General features: G+C 41.6%; 2 protein-coding genes across 2 annotated transcripts in view; both read right to left on the bottom strand.

Moving 5' to 3' along the window:
• Positions 1-24,775, bottom strand: part of side-III (sidestep III) — a 99,732-nt gene that overhangs the window by 69,078 nt on the left and 5,879 nt on the right. The window contains exon 2 of the mRNA XM_030383563.2: positions 8,356-9,166. Within this exon, the coding sequence (XP_030239423.1) occupies positions 8,356-8,608 (253 nt within the window). The 5' untranslated portion in view covers positions 8,609-9,166. The remainder of the gene's footprint in view (positions 1-8,355; positions 9,167-24,775) is intronic.
• The window catches only part of LOC115562313 (uncharacterized), a 56,010-nt gene continuing 49,593 nt past the window's right edge, over positions 18,359-24,775 (bottom strand). The window contains exon 2 of the mRNA XM_030383592.2: positions 18,359-18,375. The gene's annotated coding sequence lies outside the window, so the exon portion shown is untranslated. The remainder of the gene's footprint in view (positions 18,376-24,775) is intronic.

Genomic DNA, 24,775 nt, shown 5'->3' with positions numbered 1-24,775 from the left:
CTACTGCTGCTATTCCTGCTGCTCCTGCTGCTATTCCTGCCGTTGCTGTTAGAAGTCAAAAACTATGCAAACTTTTGGCTGACTTTGACATTTATGGTTATATGGAACTTGAGCTGGGCAGCCCCAAAAAGTTGCTTGTTGCCCTATTTGATTTGGCGATCGCTGTCCACAGCCGGCAAAAGCCAGCTCCGATAACCCACACAGAGAGAAGAAAGTTTTTGGATGGGGCCGGACGGGTCGCAATACTTTGGTCAAACATGCGTCTAGCTTTGCCTCTCATTTGTCTAATGAGTTCAGGGCCCGGCCACACAACTTTCTGACCACGTGCATATAACCAATTTTCCGTTTAGATTTTACAAAAAAGAAAAAGAGAGAGAAAAAGTGGAATAAGATGAAAATATATTTAAATAAAAAAGTGTTGTAAATGGGTTTGCAGAAGCCGAGAGAGACTATACAAAAACAAACAGCCAAGAGAAAAAGTTGGCAAGTTTTTGGACATTGTGACGCTGCCTTATGGCCGCGCTGGTGCCATCTTTTTGGTTTAATCCAATTTATTTTCCGCACAGAAACTTTTTGCCGAGCAACTTAAAAGTTTGCCGCTTAAATGGCGTCAGCTCCAAAGGAAAACAACGACAGTAAAAAAATGGAAAGGACAGACGAAGAACAAATAAAAAATTGTCGAGGAAAATGCGCAGAAAATGCAAACAAATACAAAAGCAAAGTATGAAAATAACTTTACTCTCGAGTCGCTGTAACAGTTTAAGTCAATCCTATATCAGAGCGTGTGCTAAAAATTAAATAAATTGCGCATTTTGACACATTTTTGCTGTGTTGACTTATTCGTGCGCCCACACAGCGTCCGGCTGGGTCTGTACCTCCCTCCCTCCCTCCCTCCCTCCCTCCCACCATTCAACGGCATCGTCATCGACATCAGCTTTAGCTACAGCTACAGAATCCTTGTTGGCCATTTCCCCAGCTGGCTGTTGTTGTCGTCCTTCTGCTCAACCTTGACGACAGCACGAAGCAGCTATAAAATAGTTTTTGTCGCTAACGCATGCCGCATAGCAATTTCTTGGGAGACCAATCCCCTAGCCCAATTGCAAGCAGCTTGTCTTATTTATTTGTTTAGAATTTTTCGCACGCCTTGCAGAACCCTTTTGTGTGCCACACACCCTCTCTGTATGTGTGGGTGTGGCTGGTGTGTTGTCGGGTCAGTTTGTCGAAACCTAATAAAGTTGTCAAAAAATTGTTTAAGCATAATGATATGCTTTCTTGGGGGCAAAGTGTTGGTAATCCTTTTGCGGCATAACCCGTTTAATATGTATTGAAAATTCACAAAGGGCACCCACATTAAGTGGCCCCACTTCGAGTTTCACTGATAAGTTTGATAAGTTGCAAGTTTAACAACGGTTGACGGCACAAATTGGGCTCCAGCATAACGCACACACACACAGCACACACACACACGCAAACTAACCGCATTTGAGAAAAGTCAAATATGCAAAAGTCAAATGCGTATACAGAGCATCCCCCTGGCCATCCCCCTTAGGTCGTGCCCATTCACAGTCGGTCTGCTGGAATTGCCGTTGTCTGTTGGCCGGGCTGGCAATCATGTTACAAATTTCCCAGCGTCCAACTGCCCGGTCAGAGAAGTGCAAACAGAGCCAAACCGAGTCAAGTCGACGTCGCGTCGTCGATGCGCGCAGCTGCAGCTACAGTTACAGCTACAGCAACAGCTACAGCTACAATTTGTATACATGTGTAGCGGGACGCTGCTCGGGGACTCTCGGCTACGTGCTTCACAGTGGATTTTTTCGTTCTAACTGTTTTTTATTTTTCGTTCTTGGACACTGCTGTAGGTTTTTTGTGTTGGCAGCAATTGGAAAAATGTTGCATGAAGTGCACGGAGGTCGGACACCCGCCCACACCCCGTCAGCGTCTTGCTTGCCCTGGCATGACCACTGTTGGCGATTAATCAAAAATTGTTTACTTTAAATGATGAATGTGCAACATGGGTTTGACTTTTAACTGCGCGTCGCACGCTTCTGTTCGCTCACAGCTTGCCAAAAATAGGAAATAAAAACAAAACAAAAATCAACTGCACCTGAAGAAAACTACGGAAGTAGAAAATAAAATATTTAATATACAGATTTAATTATTTTCGAAGAATATTTTAAGCGAAATTATTTGCGAATACTTTATGGTATAACAAAATTATAAATTATTACATGATAATATTAATATGTGTTTATTTATTGCTTGATTTTTTATTAATTGGAATATTCATCTATTATTATTATTTTATATATTAATTTAAGTAAATGCTTTTTAAGCTTTTTATTGCCCTATATATCTTGTAATAATTACTTAATATAGAAATAAATTATTTTCATTTTATTTTTTATTTTACTCTTGTATATATACATATATATATATATATTTTTTTTTTGCAAAATTTTTATTAAATTTTTTTAGCTTTTATATTTATTATTAATAATTTTTTGCTTTCAGTTTTTATAAAAAATTATTTCGCTGAGTGTAAAAAGCGGCCAAATGATTAAACCTATATATACAGTTGAGAAATTAGCCTTCTAATATTACTAAAAAATATTTTATTGTTATAAATAAAATATTTTCTACATTACAATTACATTATATCATTAATAACCAATAAAAGTAAAGTTTACAATCAGCATAAATTCCAAACTGCAATATTTTAGACTATTCAAATTTTGGTTGAGTGTAGAGAGCTGTCATGAGCTAAGCTGGGCTGCATAGCTGGCATTTGTAGCGAACGCTTTGTTTTGGGCGAGTTAGCGGAGGGAAGCGTTGGCGGACACACACAGGCAGGCAGGAGGCAGGCGGGAGGCGGGAGGCAGTCAGCAGGCAGGATATATATAGTAGGCCGTCATATTTACATGTGATATATAGAAAATGTAGCGAGCAGCGTCTGACAAGCGAGCGAGTTCTATGCAGCTGCAGCTGCAACTGCCAACTGCCAACTGGAACGCGCAGTGGCAATTTTTTTCCTTCTTTACCCCAGAGGCAAACGTTTGACCATTTGTTTCAGTTGCCGAGTGCACAAGAGAGAGAGAGAGAGAGAGAGAGAGAGAGAGAGAGAGAGAGAGAGGGAGACAGAGGGAGAGCAAGGCATGGAGGTGGCGCTGGGTAGCTGGTGCTTCCTTTTCATTTTTCCATGTCATGTGTCAGCGTCTCGTTGGCCGCTTCCGCCCAGCGGCAATCACAGACGATGCACGCTGGTCGTTGTATGCAAATGCGAGTATAAATGGATAACTCCATCATCGCAATTCATGCCACTGCCATGGCCATGGCCACTGCAGCAGTTGCAGCTGCAGCAATTCGGTTTTTCGGGTGCGAGTAAGTGGCATTCGGTATGGGGCATGGGGTATGAGGCATGGGGGATGGGGTATGAGGGCAACCGCGAAGAGACTGTCGCAACAATTGTGTTTGTGTTAGTTGAAGTTCCCTTTTGGTGTGAGCCTGCAATTCAGTCAGTCACTCTGTTAGTCAGTCTCTACGTCCGTCCGTCCCGTCAGTCGAGTCGAGTCGTATCTGTCCTGCCATATCCTGGCCTTGTGTGCTTGCTGCAATTTGGCCAGCAGCTGAAATTATGCAAAACGGAAAAAATGGCATGCGAACTTGGCATAAATCAATAGAAAATTTATACGTTTCACAAAGCCGAACAGTTTTAGTTTAGCAACTGCAGAGGACAGCCAACCAAAGCCTTCCTCCACCAGGGAATATCGTGCGATCATATTTTGCCTGACATTCAAAGCGTTTCATTTTTTATTCTCATGCCACTTGCAAGGAGCCATCCGAACTGGGGCTTAAAGCACTTCAGATTGAAATATGCTAATTGATATGGGAAATCGCATATTATCGTATATTTTTCTCTTAATTAAGTTGTATTTACATAACAAAAAACGAAAAATATGTTGAAAAAATGGAATTCCAATAGTTATATCTATTCATTATTCTTAGAATGACCTTGGCTGCGGCACGCAGAGCCCAGAAAAAGTCTCAATAAACTTTAATAAACTGTATCAGTGCGCAATTAGTCCCACATGACACAGCTGAAGTTGTGTGAGAGCGGCAGAGCTGCCTGCCGGTAAGCCAGCTATTTAATCTCCTGAGTGCCCAGCTAGAGCAAAGAAACAGACAGTTTCTCAAGATAATGCATGTGTGTGTGTGGGTGTTTTTGTTTATGTATAAACATACATACGCACATATGGACACACCCACATTCACATGTAAATAAGCAGGTGGGTTAATTATTATGTAACTGCAGTAAGTTTTTGACAAATGACAAATTGCTTGAGCCTACGACGTTGTTATCGTGTCATAAATATATGCATATACATACATACATATAACAATATACATATATATTCTATGCCCATATGCATGCGCTGGCTGGGGCCATAGTCAAGCATTTTTGACATAACATTAGTGCCACGCCCACACGCACAAAGGCGCCATCTAGCAAATAAACAGCCCTTAAGTTAAACTTTCTGATATAAGCTCCGAAAAATTACCCAACACTTTGGCATAGGTCATTTATCATTAAAACTAGCCGCACGGCAGCAAATGCGTAATTATTGGGAAGGACCCGCAGCGGCGACCCCAGAGCGACCCCTGGCCTACGACTAGCCGCAGGTGAATGATTGAATGTGTTTCATCAAATATGTAATATGAATTATAATTTGTACATATTCGCGGCTGCCACATCGAATCCCATACTCTATACTCTCGCCCCTCCCCACTCCCATTCCGCTATGCCTGTATCGGGTGTAACGGCAAATATCGCGTGTCTAGGGAAAATCCAACATTTTGTTGTGCCGGGGAAACAACAACAGGCACCAAGGAGAAGGCAGGAGGCGGCAGGCAGGAGGCAACAATCAGCGACGAGCGAGCGACAACAAAATGAGCTATAGAGCGCGCGCCAGAAGTGCCGATTTGAGGTTTGACTTATAACGGCAATATACACACACTCAGTCAGCCACACACACACAGTGGCACACATGCTAGTACGTATCTAGCCATGCATATGGGAGCTAGCTCATATCTGCTCCTTGTCAGGAACTGGGGCATAACACACTCAACGCGGCATAAATTAAAATTTTGTTGTGCCTGAAGTTCTCAGTTCTCGGCTCAGAGTTCTCTCGTCATTTCACAGGTTCGCAAGTGAGACACGCACACACAGCGCAACAGCTGTATGTATGTGTGTGTGTTGTTAGTGAAAATACTCAAATTTTATTGCCCTACTCGAGTCACGTTATGATTACGATTCGCTGGCCAAGCTAAAACCGAAAGTCGAGTGCCAACTGGAGAGCTGGATGTATTCATTTGCTAATCAAAACAAATGAAAACAGCATGAATTATGGCCAAAAGGAAGCAGCGGCTAATAAGGGTTAAAGCCGCAGTGCTTAACATCTAACATTCCCCACACACACACATGTGTGTGTATGTATTTGTATCCGTGTGGAATCCTTCAAATGTGGTTTTTGCCCGGCGACATGCGTAATTAGAATATATGGCGTTGAGTTTTTAGCCTCATTTGCCCCCACCTGAGCTCGGCTACATTTCTGGCTTTTTTTTGCCTCCTCTGTTTCGGGCTGGCTTTGAAACTATTTTATGCCGCGACGCTCTTTGCCATTTTGAAAGCTCGGCTGTTTGATAATTAATGAAGTCATAGTGCGGCGTATGTCTAAAGTTAAATTCTCTGCTATCACGCAATTGTTTGACGCGACGCGACGCGACACTATCCGAGGCAACGCAAGGTAACGCGCTACGCCTCGCACTTGTTGTCTAGGCCAACGCCACGCCCACATTTTTGCAAGTTTTTTATGTAATCGTAAAGATATTTTTATGATTTCATAATTTTACAGTTTTGGTTTGCGGAGAGAGCCAGAAGTTTATGGCCCGGCATACCCATAGCTTGCGCCAGTTTGCGTCGCCTTATACCCTGTTCGTATTTAATGCAGAGGGTGGGTTGTATTAGCATATGGAAATTTTGTTTTCTATTTTTTTTTTTATGAATATTAAGTCATTTGTAATGGTGAACGGCATTTTGGGCATTCTTTATTCTTTTATATATTTTTTTAATTTTGTTTAGTTTCTTTTTTTTTTTTAAATAAATTTGATAATTTATTTTATAAAAACTGTACTCTTATAAAAAAATTGATATAGTTTATTTAATTAAATAATATTTGTATATAACAAAAATGCACTCTCTATAAGATATAACTCCAGTAATCCTACTTTTGGTTCTAGCTTATATATTTAGCTGTTTGTTCGTATATATCCTCTCCTTTATCTCGTCTCTAACGGTAGAGAGTATCTGTGACCTCAAGATACTCTGTCCGGGCATTCAGTTTATGAGTTTTATTGCTGTTTCTTGGAGTGGGGCTTGATTTTTGTTTTATTTTATTCATTTTTATTTTTATTTTTTCATTTTTTAGATGGCTTGTAGCCTTCTTAGTTAGTTCTACAAGTTGCAGATTTGAGGCACATGAAAGAACCTGAGCGACGGTTTATCTCCGGCCCGGCTTGAGTCGACTCGCCGCGCAGCGTGTATTTCAAAATTTATGCAAAATCATATTTATCAAACGGAAAAGAGGCAAAAAATAAAAGAAAAGTTGCTGTGTTGTGCACGGCAAGCCAAAATGGAATCACAGCGGGCCGTTTCTATTTTGCTTCTATTTAAACAAGGCGCCCACCGGGCTAACAACTCGTCGGCTCGGTGGGGGCACACAGCACACGCTGTGTCAGTGTGTGTGTGCGCGTGTGTCTGTGTATTTGTTCAAGGCCTGGTCTACCTCATGGCAGAGTCAACAGCAACAACAACAACAACAACAACAATCATGTTAAATGCGGCTGCGACAGAAAGGACAACGCGTGCACAGCTTGAAAAATGTTTGTTGTCAACATTTTGAGTTTGCATCGTTAGCTTAAAAGTGTGTGCGTACAATGGGCGAAAATCGATAAATGAGACAATGTCCGTGATTTTGCCATCCAAAGAACTTTCATTCTCAGCCACAGGCACACGTGCATGTGTATGTGTATGTGTATGTGTGTGAATGCCTTGTCATTGAGCCATAAGAATTTAATATTCTATTTAGAGAAATGTCTTTAATAAGCTTGACAGCGTTTATATTAAACTGAATACCTAATGGCAAGTCCGTTGGCAGGCTAAATATATACACATATATTTCGCATTGCTGTAGCAAGAGCTATTCACTTATATTTTAATTAGAAATTGCTCATACAAAGAGACTTTCGTCTGAGTCAATCTGCTGACTTGGGCCTCTGTTGCTTTTAGCCTTTTGTTTGGTTATTGATTTCGAATTTTAATATAATTTTCTTTAATGTATGCAGATACCAAAACAGACTTGGTCTACTTCTCTCAGTTAATAAAAATAATATTTATATATATTTTATTAGGTGACACCCAACATTAAAATATTTATTATTGATTAATAAAATAAATTCAAATTCTATTTTAATCAAGTCAATAGACATTACCGATTTAGAATTCACGATTTACTGGCAATTTTAAAATCAATACTCTATATGTATATGTTCACTCCTGTCCTGTCATCGACTTGTCTTGCAGCCGTATCGCTTGCCTGGCAAACACGGCAAATTGAAATGTAAATAAATAAAAGTATCACCTGCTCGAAGTCAAGTTGCGAACACGAAACTTTCACTTGGAGCTACTTGCCTCACAGGGGCAGCGCGATTTGGTCCACTTTTTGCAAGGAGACGCCATGCCACCCGCCACCCACCCACACAGACACACGTGCAGCGAGAGTCGGGGCAAAGTTATGCCAAACTCTTGCAATTAAACTGTCAGACTTATGAATTCATTAAATATTTTAGCTGTAGATTTTGAATAATTAAAATTCCATTTATACATGCATATAATATGTCCGCCCGGTCCCGTCTGCAAAACTCAAGCTATAAATCTGCGATTAATTAAAAAGACCCAAGCTCGCCTGGTTTCCTGGCTGCCTGGGCGTATACGTAATGCAAATATAACTTAATTACAAAAACATAACTGAAATCCAATTGCAAAGCGCTTCTGTTCGCTGTCCGCTCGTTTTTGTTTCGATGCCTTACCCCAAACTTTTATTGCACAACTCTTCCATTGAACTATTGTCTGGCTCGCTGTGAATTTATGCAAATCACGGCGCTTAAGGTGTAGCGAACCGTGCAGGATGTAGTGCTCGGCTTTTGTTGTCGCACGACGAATGCTTTGCTATTTCTATTTCTGTTTTCGTTTTTTTTTTTTTTTTTTCTTTTCTATAACTTTATGTAGTCAGAGTCACTCACCTGGATCATCGTCGTCGTCCCAATCGATTTGACCGGAAGTAATATTGATGTGCGCTGCGAGCAGGAGCAGGAGTGTGAATAGTGCCAAATGGCGTTGCCAGATGACGCTCGAGGAGGAAGTTGTTATGTGCATTGTGGAAGTCCTTGCCGTATCGGTATCGTTGGTTGCGGTGCGGAAGCGCCAACTGGATCGAGCTCTAGTCGCAGCCTTGAGTTTCAGCCAATGCATTTCTAATACAATATTGCAATTCATGCTGAATGCACGCGTTTTCTTCTTCTACCACTTGTTTTTTTTTTCACTATTCGTTACACGTTACACGCTATTCGTTTTTTCCTTATTCACTATTCGTTTTGCGGCCGTAGTTTATATTTAATTTTGTATTTTTTGTATTTTCTGTTTTGTTTTTGTTGCTTTATTTTTAATTTAACACTCACTCGCGCCGTCTAACGAGCTGCGCTTGGGGCCTGGTCTGGGCTCAATGTTTGGCCGTGCCTTGACTGCATTTGCAGCAGCAGCCGTTCCCTTTGGCCTTAAACATTCTCTTGCCAGGCACTAATGAAGCGAAATGAGCAAATATTTCTGAAAATTCCCTCCCTGGCGTTCCAGTTGCACTTGCAGTGTATGCGGCTTTTTGCTCGACTCGCGCAACAACTAATTAAGTTGTTTCATGTACAGTTTTTTGCCTTGAGCGCAAGTTTTGTGCTTTTGCAGTCGTTGCCACCGTTGCGCCGCAGCAGCGTATTGAGGTGTGCGCAAATTGTTGCATTGTTCAGTCGCACTCACAGTCGCTGCATGTAATCCAGCCACAAGCTGCTTAAAAGAGAAACTAGACAGAGGGAGAGAGAGAGAGAGAGAGTGTGTGTGTGAGAGAGTGCATGTTGAAAAAAGTACGAGTTAATTATGATTTGCTTTGCCATAGACGACTAGAATAGCCAGCAAAAAGATAAAATACGAACGAAATATGATGCTCGGCTAGAGCCAGTCTTGAGTGCATTAACAAATTAACTGCTTGTCAGCTGTGACCGCACTCGATTGAGTGCCTTGCATGTTGCTCGTTCGCGGCTTAAGCTTAATCGCCGCGAGACATGCAACTGAAGACAGAATCAGTGTTTAAGCTAGGTGACACTTTATTACAATTACACTTTGAGCAAACTAATTAACTAAGGATGAATGCTTGACGAAGGGATGTTCGGGTGCACTGAGAAATCGATACAGTTTTACTAATGTGAAATTGATTAATTAATGTGTGGAATATACATCTCTCTAATCAAACAGTAAAATACAAGCCTAACACAGTTCATAAAAATGATGGAAAGACCATATAAATAGTCGGTGACTTTTTTAAAATGTATTAAGTTTATATATATATATACGCATATTAAGTATACGATCATGTTTTAGATAAATTTCACAGAAATTATACATTTTATAAGAAATGGATCAGGATAAATTATTATCTTTGGCGTGTCAATGCTCTATACTAAATATTTAATAAATATAATACAATTGTATTAAATATATTACAGGCAGATTAGACATATTAGACTAGCATGCATAAATTTATTGAGTATACATATGTGGAATATAGGTATCTACATATATGTCTAGACTATAGGTATCTCAATCTTTAGTGAAATTTAATTACAACTTTTAAGAATAATTAAAAAAAAGGATATATGTACATTCAAAATAAAAAGAAAATATAAGTTTACTTAATACTCTCTGACTGTTGTGAAATATATTGTAATACATACAACTTATCACATTTAACAATATTAAGCTATTAATGTTTATATCTGTATATGATTTATAACTTAATACCTTCAATCTACAACAATCTCAAATAATCTTTAAAAATAAAATATTAAGTATACGTATACTAACAATGCTAAGGCTGGGGAGTTATGCAAGAGGCTGTCAGTCAACATTCTAACATACTCAAATTCTTGCCAGCTGCTTCCACAAAAAACTATGCAATATGCATAAATATATTATGGAAATATTTTCCAGGGCTCATCAATATATGAACTCAACTCTTCGAGCAGAAAACTCGCAGTGCATATGACTCTTCAGTTTGAAAGAGAATTGCTTCTGGTAATTGAAATTGATTATCATAATTTTATGATTTCCCACATCATATCATGCTTGACGCACTGAAGGAGCTTCCCCAGTGAACAACTTGCTAATGAAATGGATATAAGTTTCACTTTTCAAAGTGGAAACGAGACACTACAATAGGGCTCGGCAGTCAGTAAGCCAAAACTCTGCCAAGGCGTGCAGCCAAGTGTTGCCAGTGTTGCCAGTGCTGGCCCCTCTCGCGCGGGGGGGAGCTGGAGGTTGGCGCTGCCTCGGCATGCACGGCCCAACGCCCACTATCCGCAGCGACTAATTTGCTGTAGTTCTGGCTGCTCTCAGCCGCTGCCTGCCTTATTATGCGCACTTCAAACTTTAGACAACGCGGCAGCAGGAGCAGCACCGACAACAACAACTGCATTCAACTGGGCTCGGTATCTGCCTCAGTGCTGTTCATTTTTTGGCAAGCTTCGCGTGCCGCGCAACGCCGCATCGCCCCCGCTGGCCCTTAGCCGGGCTGATTTTTAATGCAGGCAGGCACTCACTCAAATTTTCGAGTGCGCCAATGCAGCTGCAGCAAAATGTTGTATAGTTTTCGTTTAATTTGATGCCATTGTAGTTGTTGTTGTTGTTGCTGCTGTTGCTGCGAAACTGTGTCGCTAAAGTTGCTCGTCGGACTGAGTGGGGCAGCGAAACACAAGTGAATACAGAATAAATACACAAACGAAAAAAAAAGAAGACAGAAAAGAAGAGCGAGAGGAGAAGGCAGAATAGGAAAAAAGTTGTCTGCCAAAATCAGCGCCACTTTTGCCACAGACATTAAGCGTTGCATGCAAAATTACCAGCGAGTGGTTTGAATTTCCACTCTGATTGTTGTTTAACATGGTTACATTGTCCTTGCAACTGAATCCTGTTCGGCAGTTATTTCGGTTGTACTTGCAACGGTGCATCCATGTGGCTGCTGCTGTTGCTGCTGTTGCTGTTGCTGTTGCTTCTACTCCAGCTGTAGCCCTTGCCCGCGGCTGTGGTTATGCATCATGTCATGCTCTAGTTGCAAAACTTTTGGTGTTTCTCCCATTTTTTATTGCTTTATTTTTCTATATTTTTTCTACGTTTTTTATCGCTTTATTTATATGCATATAGGACAAGTGGCAGAAAAAAGTGCAACAAGCAGCTAACTATACATAAATTTGTTTTATGCACAACATAAACTTTTGCACATTTGTTGCCAAAAAAAAAAAAAAACAAAATTGAGAAGAGCACAAGAGAAGTTCAACGTAAAGTCTAGGAAAATAAAATGCATCAGCTAGTAAACAGGATCTTTTGTTGTGCACCTGCAGCATGCAACTAATTTGTGCTTAGACAAAGCCAAACGAACTGAGCAAAGTTTTTGCAGCTTAACAGTTTTGCTAGATGGCATAGAGCAGCATGTAGCATGCTACACATGTAACTAGTTGCAGGTTACTTCATCAACATTTCACGCTCGACTTGCTCAAAAGCAGGCTAGAAGAAACGACTGCTGCTGCTGCCGTTTCGGCTGCCTGCGTTGCCAGGCACGCAGTAAAAATGTGCGCTCCATGGCCCCTACCCCCCTCGCCCCTTCACCAAACACCGCATGCCACATGCCACATTTGGTCTAGTTGCCTGCCGCACCTGGCCAAAAACTCTGCCGACAAAATAAACTCTACTCAACTGTTGAAAATCAACTGGCGACCCCTCAGCGCCCACAGTTCGTAGCCAACACGTGGCCCACAAAAGTTTGCAATCAATTTTTATTTTCTTCTTTTTCTCACTCGACCACCGCAAATACTTGGGCAAACATATTGAGCGCTGCAGACCTAAGCTTCCTCTAACAATCTATGCAACAGACCATGGAACGTCAATAAACTGAACTGGAGCTCCGTCGTATCAGATAACTATAAAATATACTGAAGCGATTCGTCAGCTGCCTTCGGCATGATAAGAAGGATGGCAAGGAGCGTAATTGCTGAAAGTGATCTAGACAGCCTTAAATCAAGTGATTCTCTGATGGAACGTATAGGATTATATTGCCATTATAAAGTTCCCCATGGATCTTGAAATTAATGGAGTATATTCTCAAGCAAGAGACAAGATTTTGAAAGAAATGGGTGTATAGAAATTCGATTTTTAATAATTGAGGAAATTTTCTTATTCTCTACTTTAACGCACACACATACATATGTATATATTATGTCAGACTCAAAAGCCATTTCGACTGGAAACTGAATTTATAACGAGTCAATGTCATTTTCGGTCCATCAATGCCCAGCAGTGAACATAGCCATATAATTTTAGCATCTTTATCTAGACCGTATACACACGAGTATCGTTTGCAATCAACTGGAATCTAACCAGAAGCACATCTGCGCAATTGCGTATTGCGTAAGAAGAAGAAGAAGAATGAAGCACATGTAGGCAGACGCATATAAGAACTAGTTTAAGTTGGCTATTCATTGGTTTTATTTAATTGAATTTGAATCTCAGTAATCAGTTAACTAGATCTGCCAACTTTTGAATGCTGGGTATTTACATAAGTTTACTACCTTTGGGCCAGGCTGGTTGGCCATTTGCAGCCGTCTGAATGTCTGCTTTGTTGCTTTGTCTGCACGTACAGACACACACACACACACACACACATACGTGTAGCCATATGCGTGGGTGTGTATTTGTGGCAGCAGTTGCCGTAGCCCAGTTTCCATTTCGCACTGCTATTTTGCCAGCAAGTTAAAGTGTTTCGCCACGCACTCCAATAAAAACATTTGCACGCACACAGAGACGCACGCACACCAGCATATATATATGACTGAGCTGGCCAGGACTGTGCCAAGTTAAACCATTTGAGAGCTGCCACGTTGTGTTGTGTCCCAGTTTCGTGACGAGCAGCTCTTGCGTTACGCATACGCCGCATGGGCTCGCCGATTGTGGCGCGGATTGCCATACACAGACTGTCTCTGTGTCTGCGAGGGAGCGGCGTGCCGAGGCTTTCTGTCTGTCTGTCCGTCTGTCTGTCTGTCTGCCTCTCGCTGTGATGGCTGGCTCTTGGACATTTATTATGTTTATCTAGTATTCAATTTGGCTGGCAACCTGTTTACCAACATTTGCATCAATGTTTGCCGCATGCAGCATATGCTCAAGTGCTTAATAGCCTGTATGCCAAGTGGCTGCTGTCATCAGCAGCTGCCCGTTTCAATAAAATCCACGAAATGAATCGCTAGCTTGTGTCCATGTATACATTAAGCTATTAGTCACACTTCGCTGGCTACGCGGCCTTTAATAAATATTAATTGCATTAATTCAATGCTAATTAAAAACCGATAACAAATCCAAGCGTGCTCAAAGCAACAGACGCCCCGGCTCCCAGCCGCCGTACGCGAATGTGCGTGGGCGTGGACTTTTGTTTAGCGGCGTGTGGTCTGGCTGTATGTGTGGCCTGCTACTGTGTGCGTGTGTGTGTGTGTGCGCGCTCCTTTTAAGTCTATAAAAATAACTCAGGACTCCAGCATAAGAAATGATATAAGGGTCTGAGCGAAATATGTCAGCGTTACTTAAATATCTACATTAACATAGCATTTAAAGGGCCACGCCCACACCTGGCTGGCCCCAACAACGACCCCTGTCGGCGAGCTGTCTGCGCTCAGGTGTCAATGCTGCAGCCAGCAGCGTCAGGTAATTGCCGTCAGCTTCTTGTTGCCATTACAATTCTTGTTGTGCAGGACAATTTGCGAGTGTGTGCGCCTGTGCTCAAGTATCGCATTTAGTTACAGGATATTTAGCGGAAGGTTAGAAGCGGAAACCGAAATAGTGCACTGAGAGAAAACGCGTCATAAATGAGTAAAATGTTATAAAAGAACGACTAAATTGGAAGATAAGTAAAACTGTATTTTATATATATTATTTTTATAATTTTTTGATTAATCTCACATTATTTAAGCTTGTGAAATGTCTTCAAACAAAAATTATAACAGCATTAGTTACATATGTTTTTTGCAAGTGTAGAGGTAAGGCAAAGAGACAAGTTGAAGTAGAAAATTGGCGGTGACATTGATGGGGTGAGGCTGCATAGACTGTGGGCGTTGGGGGTGTGGCTGGAATGGCAAGTAGTGGGCGGACTTTTACAGCAGCCACCACATCAACACAGCTCCAGCAACAAAGTACACAAAAAGTTTTCTAATTATTTTGTCATTAAACGCACACAAGGTTACAAACTCACACACAGACACACACGAATACAGTCGCACACACTCATACATATATACACAGCAGCCTTGTTTACAAGCATACACATGTTTGTTGAGCTATAAAAAAGGGTTACGTATCCAAGCCAAACCCAAACTCACACACACACACACATACATACACTCATAGACAGTGAGGGAGTCCTTAGCGCCAACGAGCGGCAGACACGAAGCAACTTTTTGTCCTAATTGTTTCATTTCATGAAATGAAGGTAAGAAATTTTGGCAGCTGTGCGTATATTGCCCTAGGTTGTTGTGCGCACAAAGACACCAACAACAACACCAACAACATCAACACACACACATCCATACATATGTAGACTTACAGTTGCTGCATTAAAGAAGACATCGCGCTGCACATAAACCGATTAACACGGCGACTGCTGGAGGGCCTGATTGGTTGGTTAAGTCGGATGGGCTGGATGGCACGCACTTTAACAGCCGCGCAACTGTGGCTGCCTCTGCGTGCCTCCACATCTTGTTAAACAGCAATTTGTTGAATTAATATCATGCACACACAGATGTTCTCAGTGTGTATGTGTATGAGTACATATTTGTTTGTGTGTGGGCTTTGCTCACTTTGACGCCAAGTCAAATACACACACACACACATATCAAAATACATACACTCTTATATGCTTAATAGCAGACGCTCCTCATACATATCATGTTGTCATGTCTGCTATAATTTTGACATTGCCCTTGGCTGCGACTTGGGACAAAATTAATGATGCTCCATTCCAAAAAGAAAGTTTTTATTGCTGATTACTAAAGCCGACGCTAAACAGCTTGGAATCAACGTGGATTTTCATCCGCAATGAATTGGGCTAACTTTTCGTCTGTCCACATAAAAAATATTTTATTAAAATGCGACCAAAGTGACTTGTCTAGTTCTAGAATATACCGTCGGGTATATAATATTTATGCGACAGCATTTAACTTTTGAGTTCAAAGCTCAGCAATTTGCGTGCCCCAATTAGAGCTAATTAGCTGCCTAAATTCGAGTCGACTTTCCTCACTCGCGAAATTAATTTTCAGCGAAAGCAGCTCAATTAGCGGCTAAAGCCCGTCAAAATAGTTTCGTTGCGGTCTAAAGACTTAAGCGCTTACCTATCGATAAATAAAGCTATCGATGAAACGTATCGTAGCTATTGCGAGCTTAATTTTTCAGTTAGCTGTATAAAAACATGGCACTGTTTCAGAACGATTTAAAGGCTTAAAGTTGCCCGGCGCCCAATAAAGCTGACATCCAGCTCAACGTGTGGATGTATATGTATGCGTGTGTGTGTGTGTGTGTGGCTCTCGTATGCACACAGGCGCAAAACGCAATCCACTAAATTGCGCGTTTGTAAGTGAAAAAGCTGTGCAATTACTCAGGAGAGCAACTTTCTGATTCAACTGCAACAACTGCTGTCAAAATGTCATAAATTGAGTGCTGCTGCCTCTGGCCTCTTGGCCAACAATGAAAAGAAACAGAAATGGTAACATTTAGACAGCTGCCAAGCCGCAGCTGTCATACCCTAACTTAACTAATTATTTAGCTATCAGAATGTGAAGAGCTAGTTTAACTGATTTTGAGTGTGCCCTGGAAAGGTTTACCTAGTTGAGGAAACTTTTTGAAAGAGTCTAGAATGAGTTAAGAGCTCTTCAATCATAAATATAGCAATGAGATCATCAGATATTTGTATCTGCCTGATGAATTATTTTGTAGGTTTTTACTTGAATATATCAAAGAGTATGTAACAATCTGCCTAATATCTAGCCGAATTTTATTGTTGAAATGAGATTAAATACAATGAATATCATAGCAATATGATAATGAGAGATAAACTCGTAATAGCAAGATCTCGATCTCTATAGGGTATACTGAAATAAGGCCTAATCAAAACAATGTGCTGCATAAGAAAACAATCGGATGACATGCTTTCAGTCAAGCTCTCCTTTTCACTCGCTCACTGTGCTGCCACTCACTCCCTCTCTCTCTCTCATCTCTCTATCTATCTCTATCTCTTGCCATGCACATAGACTTAGGGACTTATAGAGATGCGTTCATGCCGCCCAAACCGACAGACAAATAGACAATTAAAAAGCCCTCGAGTACGCCAACTGTTTGACTGCATTTGCAGCGCTCGCAAATCTCTGGGGCTCGTCCATGGCTTGAGCTTCGTTACCTCCCAGCGGCGAAGGCCGAGGCCGATGCCAACGCCGATGCCGATGCCAATGCCGATGCGCAGAGCTTATGGAGCAGAGCAGCAGTACTGGAGGCTGCGAGGCAGCTGCATCAAATTATTGTTAGTATTCAGTGTGGGACTATAGCTAGAAGAAGGCCTCGTCTCTGCGGTTGATGCCGCTGCTGCTGCTGCTGCCTGCGAACGACTTTTGGCAATGCGAGTAATTTTCAGGGCAGTATCGGTGCCAGGAGGAGCAGAAGCCGAACAAAAACCCGGCAGAGCAATATATCGAAACATTTGCTAACGCTTTCAAGTGGTTTCGTTCGCATTGGCACCGCCGCAACTTTACTCAATTACGTTGCCAGCTCCCTCCAGGCCCGCACTTTGTAGGGGTAGTTAGAGATACACTGAAAGAAACCCAATGACGAAATCGGAATTAAGTTCCAGTTGCTTGAACTATATAAACGATCAGTGACGCTCCTCAGCTCAGCAGAGAAGCTCATTCGCAGGAAATTGAAAATCTTTGCTAGATTTTGATTTACTTCGCCATCAGTTCATTTTTCAAGTGTAGCCGCTCGTTTGCTTGTTGTCCCCGGCTCAGTCCTCTTTGCATTCACGTCAACTACTTTGGTAGACTTTCTGAACGAGTTGAGCTCACCTCTCAGCTATGAAATCAACGACTTTAGTGCAAACTTTCAACAATTTGCGTTTTGGCCACGGCCTGGCACGGCGGCAGCAAATCGAAAGCCAAAACTTTTTGACTACTCTGCCGAGTCAGGTGGGACAGGTGGGTGGGTAGAGTTGGAGGTGGTGGTGCAGGTGGAGGTGTAGGTGTGGTGCCTGGCCCCTGGCACGACCACATAGCACGGCATTCGGCAAAGTTTACCATTGCTGCTGCACAAATACCCAACGGGCTGCTTGATAAAAGTGAGGGCTCGTTTGCCATGTGCCCCAAGGGGAAGCGGCAGAGGCGGAGGCAGAGGCAAAGGCAGTGGCGGCGGCAGCGACGTCGACGCAGCGTTTACATCTACATTAGCGACGTTGCCGACACTGATATCAAAAGTATAATTTGTGACTCTGTATGTGTGTGTGTGTGTGTGTTTGTGTATATATAAGCAGCGGATGGGGCCAGAGCACGCATCTGACTAAGCGCCATTCACTGAACTTTGATGAGCTGTTGTAATAATATTACGTCCGAATGTCGTCTGGAGTTATGGTAAATCAACGCGCACCCACACACACATGCACACCCGCTCCCTGTCTGTGTGATATTTGTGCAAACAGTTGGGGCCAGAACTTGCAAAGTTTTCGACAGGCGCCTTCAGCTGCACTTCGAAGGTGGCAACTAAATTATTTGGTATTGGGGTCCGTAGCGGCATTAAGTTTCGTATAATTTTTAGCGCTGGCAAAAGTTAAAGCGACAATAATGACGGACGTAAAGCATCAAAGGTTAATTCAAACTGGCCCTGGCAGACACTCAGACAGACGACAGTTGATAGAAGCCTCTGCGGAACGAATCCTCCATCAGCTCATGTAATTAAGTGGTTTTTCCATATTTGCAATTCGCATTTGCATTTGATGGCTGCAAGTCAAGTCAAGTCAAGTGCAACGTTTTTCATTTATTTAACCGCTCAGAATGCAATTCAAATAGTTTCAAACAGTTTGATTTCCACTTCAAGTCCACTCGACCCACAGAGCGCCGAGCGCAGACGGAACGGAGCCGAGCGATTGCCATTTCCAGTTGCGCTGCTTTTTGATGAATTTTGCAGTCAATTTGATTGATTTGTTGACACAATGGGGGCCAGTCTGTGCGGCTGGGGGGGAACGGCGGGGAAAGAGTTACAAGTTAATTGTGCACAGTTTGACACTTGGTAAATTGGTTGGGCTTTAACAGCAGTTGGCCAAAAAGTGCCATGTGCCTTGATAAGTGTTAATTTAAGGCGAAAACTCGACGTGTCATGAATTAGTAATAAATAACTAGCAAATCAAATGGAGAACGATCTGAGCAAGTGAATGACTACTGACAACTGAATGAGGCATATCTCGCACAATACCGGGCCACACCTAAGGCATGAATATCACAATCAAACAATGCCTGGGTCCGATGTGGGCGGCCGGCCAGTGCGGCCATTGCGTGCGTGTTGCCAACAGCTGTAAATAACACGGCCAAGACCGGGCACAATTGAATGCGGCACTGCCAACACAGGCGAACAATAAGTGCTGAGCTCTATGGCAGCTATAGAGCTATAGCAGCAGCTGATACAATTCCAACGCTGAGCATCTGATTAACACACACTTGAATTGTTGCTTTGTTCGGCGCTTTGGCCTGTCAGGGGCTTCCCCCTCCCCCCAAATACTTATAATGCGCCATTGTTAATGATCAACGAGCCGTTCGAGCAGCTCGGTCGGAATTTATAATTTCTGCTGCCGGGACGGCAATCAAATTTCTCAATTTGATTTGTATCAATTTGTGTGATCATCGCACAATGGACATGGCAGGCAGCTAACACCTTGGCGTTCCACTTAAAAGGGGTTTAAAGCTCCCACGAACAATGACAATGACAGCTGCTGCTGCTACTGCCATTGTTGTTGTTGTTGTTGTTGTTGTTGTTGTTGCTGTTGTCTTTGTTGGCTTCGTCCTGTTGCCAGTCAGTCGTTTGTTTACATTTTATTGTTATTGTTGTCGTTGATGGTATTAATAAATTATCTCTATCAAGATTCACGCTGGGCAAGCTTTTTAACGTTTTAGTGCTGGATTTGTTGGCGGCTTCCATTCGTTGCCTTTCCTTGCCTTGCCTTTCCTTTCCCTTCTGGACGATGGCCCATTTGTCTATTGACTCTGGCGCACATTATTTTCTAGCTGGTTAAATTTATTTACACGCATAATGCATGCTAACGAGCGCTTTGTTATTTATATTGTTAACCATTACGATCATTTAAATGGCCAACATAAAATGCATAATAAATTATTGGCAAAAGCGACGATTAATAGATTAAATGGAACGACTCAATTGAAAGCCAGCCGCACTCATCTCTATAATCAGCTATTCAGTTTAAGCAATTATGAAATGCCAACTTATGCTGTGTGTGTGTGAACCTCTGCTCATTTTAAGCTGCTCAGTGGCTAAGAGCGACTATCGAATGTGACTGTCTCTCAGTGTCTCATGGCAGCACTTAAATCGATTTATTTATTCATTAATGCGACTGCTTTGAACCAATCTCAAAGCACACAGAATTGAGTCTGGCTAGTCACAAGTCAATTTAATATTAAACCCATTTATTCAAGTGAGAAAAACTCAATTTATATATTGGATATCTGAAACAGAACCATCTGCAGCCCAATTGAATAGATTTTTATTATAATGCATTTATTGCGTATATTTAATTGAAAGTAATTTCATAGCCAGAGCCTTTAAATTTCTCCCATTGCTCAACAGTTCTAATTTGCCTTGACTTTCTATTCATTTAGACTCTGGATTCCTTTTTGCATATCAGAATCTGGGCACATTTGAATTCTTCTCTGTCTACGCTCAAATTCAATTTATCAAGCTGCATTTCTTGCACCCTCGAGATCCTTTTGTGTCAAATTATAATTTGTTTAAAATGCCGTCAAACTGCTAATCTTATAAATTATTTAAGAGGGCATATAGAAAAAAAATCCAAAAAAATGAAAGAGAAAAAAGAAAATGGAATCAGCATTCTGCGTTAAGCGCACTCAGTTTGCATCCGCAGCCGCATCAACGTCAGTTTGGCTAATGCACTCATTTTATGCGGAAGGACACTGCAAAGCCACGGCAGGCAGTGCAGACCGTGCCGCAGTCGGGAGAGGGGAAAGGAAAGGCAAGGGGGCGCTAATAGTTTTTAAGCATAATGCAATAAAGATGAAAGTCCAAATCATGCTTCATCAACATCAACGTCAACAATATAATCAACAGCCGAGCAGGAGACAGCGGGAGAGTGAACGAGTGCGACTAGGCGGGGAGAGTGCAGCTGAGCTGCTTGTGGGCGTGGCTTTGAGTGGCGTCAAGGGCTGTTGCGTAGCCGTCGCTGCCGTCGCTGCCGGAGCTGCTGACAATTCAATGTCCTGCTCAATTTGTCTACACGCAAATGTGCAGCAGACCAGCCAAGTGGGCGGATGCCTATTTGTTGCTGTTGTCGTGGGGCAATGGGGTCAGCAGGCGTTAGGCTGTGTGCTCGTGCGACTGCAGCTTAGTCACTCAAGTGCACAGCAGGGGACACACGACAGACAGCCGCTTTGTCTGGTGCTGGTGCTGCTCCTGCCGCTCCTGCTGCTCCTGCTCCTCCTGATGCAGATGCTAGTCCGGTGTAAAAAGCGCAGCTAGCGGCATTTGCCGTCAAGTACTGGCCCAGCCGGCTCGCCTGCCTGCCTGCCTGTCTGTCTGTCGGCCAGTCTGGCGGTGTCATCGTCCATGCTGACAAACAAAAGCGCCGACAACGAGCTCAAGGGAAGTGACTGCTGTGACTGACCCGGAAACATTAAAGGCACACCAGCAACAGCAACAGCAGCAGCAGCAGCAACAGCCCCAGCAGCAGTTCACATTACGCCAGCTCAATCCCCCGCTTTGGACTGACCTTTGTAAGCTGCTCGATTTCAGTTCGCATAGCAAAGCAGCATAAATATTAATAGTTCAAAATTAATCAAAAGCATATGTGGCATAAAAAAAAGAAATATATACACACTCAAATGCAAAGTCAGTTAATTAGTTTTTGGCACGCACACACACACGCATACACAGGCATAACCACGTGTCGGACTTACAGTTATAACATAAAATTGGCTGACAGCTGCCATGCAACTATTTGGCCATTTCGGCCATTCGACTGGCCAATGCAATGCCGCTCCATGGCCGTGGCCATTACTAAAATATTAACAAACTCAATTAAAGCGAGCACTAATTTTGCCAACACACACACACACACACCCACACATGCGCACACATGCACACACGTTTGCCGCATATTTGTTAAATGTCTATGCATACGAGTGCAGTTATGGCAACTGCCTTGGCATGTGTCTTTGCTGGCCAATTTATTGCTGAAAATAAATTAACAAAATTAAATTTAAATGCTACACAAATAACCCTAGGTCAGTTTGCAAAATGAAATTATTTGCAGCACAGACTTGACTCAAATTTAATTTAGCCTGAACTGGACCAATGTTTGCGCCATAAATGCATATTTAAATATGCAGCTGCAGCAGCAGCAGCAGCAGCAGCTTCTGGCCAGGCGAACTTGAGCAGCCGCCCAGTCTGTTGACTCTGATAATCCTTCAAGTTTGTTGACAATGTGGCGCATAGCCGGCGACATTTGGCCTCAAAAATCGTTGCGCATACGCCCCCGAGGCCAGCACAGCACTTGCCTTGCCAACACAAGTAATACTAAAATAAAAAATATAAAAAATATAAAAAAATGGTACTAAAACTGCAGCACATGTCGCTCTGCATACACGAGTATCGGAGGCAACCGCAAAAAAGCAACAGAGGCTGCAAGGCAGCTGGCTGCAAGCTTGTGGCAAGGCACGCCGCAAAGAGGCAGCCACTTAATAATTACTTGAACATTTTCATGCAGTCATAAGAGGACGACGAGCCGAAGTGTTTGCCCTCAGTCTGTGCTGTAAACATGTGTTTACTTTAGTGTTGAGGAAGGGCAGCAAAAAAATCATAGACGAGTGTCTGTTCAACTGTGAAATACTGTGCAAAAAGCGACCTAAAGTCATTCGATATCAATTTTATTATTATTTAAAATTATTTAATTAAATAAATGTATTAAATAATAAATTTGAGATATAAATACTTTTATGCAGTGTGGAAAAAATTCGCTACATAATCCAATGTGTGAAACTAGCAAAAAAAATCATAGCATACTTTTTGGGGCAGCAGAGAATTCCAATAAAAAATCACACAAAAATATCGAAAGTGAGTTGATTTATGGAATAATAAAAAGTTTTTAATTAAGATACAAAAATGCAAATGTAATTCTAGCATCAATTTGAGTATTTATCATTTAAAATATTTATAATTTGCGTGGTATATTTAGCCCATCATATGAGCTCAACTCAGCTGCAAATGTTGCTGATCTAATAAACTTAAATCAATTTAAAGTTTTCTTAAACTTGACTGTTGCCTGCTTCAAGTCAGATTTAAAGTACAAATTTTTAACTCAGTTGTACTCTCTTAGCTAATTAGCATAAATATTTTCTGTTTTCGACTTGGATTTATTTTCATAATGCTATTTGGGTTCTTAAGCCCCACCAAAACAAAAAAAAAGCTGGCTGGGGTAGCGCTTTTGGCTCATGGCTTATTTATTTTTAGTTTTCTTTTTATTTATATTTATTTTTGTTTTTCACTTGTGTGTGTGTGTGTGTGTGTGCAAAGAAAAAGTGAAACAAGGCTGCTTTTTGCTACATTTAAGGCGGAACTTTGCCTGTTGTATATGTTATTCGGAGCATGTGTGTGTGTGTGTGTGTGTGTGCGGTTGGGCTGCCTGTAGACACACAATTTTCTGTTCTATTTAGTTTGGTTTGTTGCCGTTGAATAAAACATTTTCACGGCTTGTGGGCTGGCAGCGACCCGCGAGGCAACCTTCATATCAAATGTGTCTTGCACACGTATAAACAACGCCTGGCAAACGGGACGTATGCTTGATGTGTTTTTAAAGTGTGTGTTTATGCGATGCACAATGGCCGATCAACGGCAAGATGTACGAGCGTCTGTGTGTGTGTGTGTGTATCTGTCTGTGGGTGTGAGCATGTATTGTTGTTGTTGTTGTTGTTGTTGTTGTTTGTGTTTGCTGCCTTGTTGTATGATGTATGCATGTGCACGCCTTTTGTTTGCCACCAAAATGTGTTGGTGAGTGTTGTTGTTGTTGTTGTTGTCATTGCTTTTTTTTTTTTGCTTGTAGTTGGCGGTAGTAAAATCCCTTTTCATTGCTGTTTACAGATCATTGACGTTGATTGTTTAAATGAAATGTTTGCTGTGTGCATTATTTGCTTTTAGTTTTATTTGCTCAACAAATTTTGGATGGCAAAGAGGCCAACGGGGTATACATTTACCTATCAGTACACAACAGTTTGCGGCCACATAAAATGCTGAGAATAAGCTAAATATAAACACTCTCTTTGTGTATATGGATGTGCGTGTGTGTGTGTGTGCATATGGGGCTAGTTGAAGTTATGGGCTTAGCGCACGCCCCAGAAAGTAGGCTATGTTTTATTGATAGCCATTCGAAAATGGCTGCGAGCTATAGACAGATGCCAAGCATGTGCTTGCCAAAAATATGTATATGGCTACATACATAGAGATATACAAGCATAAGGCTATTAGCATTCTGTTGGCACAGTGAGTAGGGTCAGCAGCCTATAAGTAGACCAGAGCACTGAGCATTATGCTAGACTGAACTGCAGCAAAGACTAAGATTTGAACACTAGATAGATAGAAATCATTTGCGCTTGATTGGATATATTTTTTTAAATACCTAATTCTAAACATATTATTTGTTTCATTTCCATATACTATTAAATAACAATATTAATTTCAAGCTAATTTACAGAATATGGTCAACAAACCTAACTGTATTATCAGATTATATTCAGGAATCGTATTGCTTATTATATTAGCTATCCATTCATAATAATTCCATCGACATGAAAATAAAACTTTATAGGTGTATTATTGCATACACCGTTATTTAGAAGGCAATTAAATCAAAAGCCTATGTATGCAAAGTTTCAGGAGTTTCTTTATATAATTATAAATTCTAAAAATAAATAAGTGCTATATTTGGCAGAGAATATATGCTTTGAAGTACATGAGATACTTTTACGTTCTGCATTTTGTTCCCTTATTTTTCGCCATTCAGTTTTTCCTTTCATTTTGCCTTTTGTAATTATGTGAGTCTTC

This window comes from Drosophila navojoa, chromosome 2, assembly GCF_054131105.1.
Source record: "Drosophila navojoa isolate 15081-1374.11 chromosome 2, UAZ_NAV_1.0, whole genome shotgun sequence".
Taxonomy (NCBI): domain Eukaryota; kingdom Metazoa; phylum Arthropoda; class Insecta; order Diptera; family Drosophilidae; genus Drosophila; species Drosophila navojoa.
The sequence above is the reverse complement of the archived record's forward strand: the minus strand, read 5'-3'. Positions and strand labels throughout refer to the sequence as shown.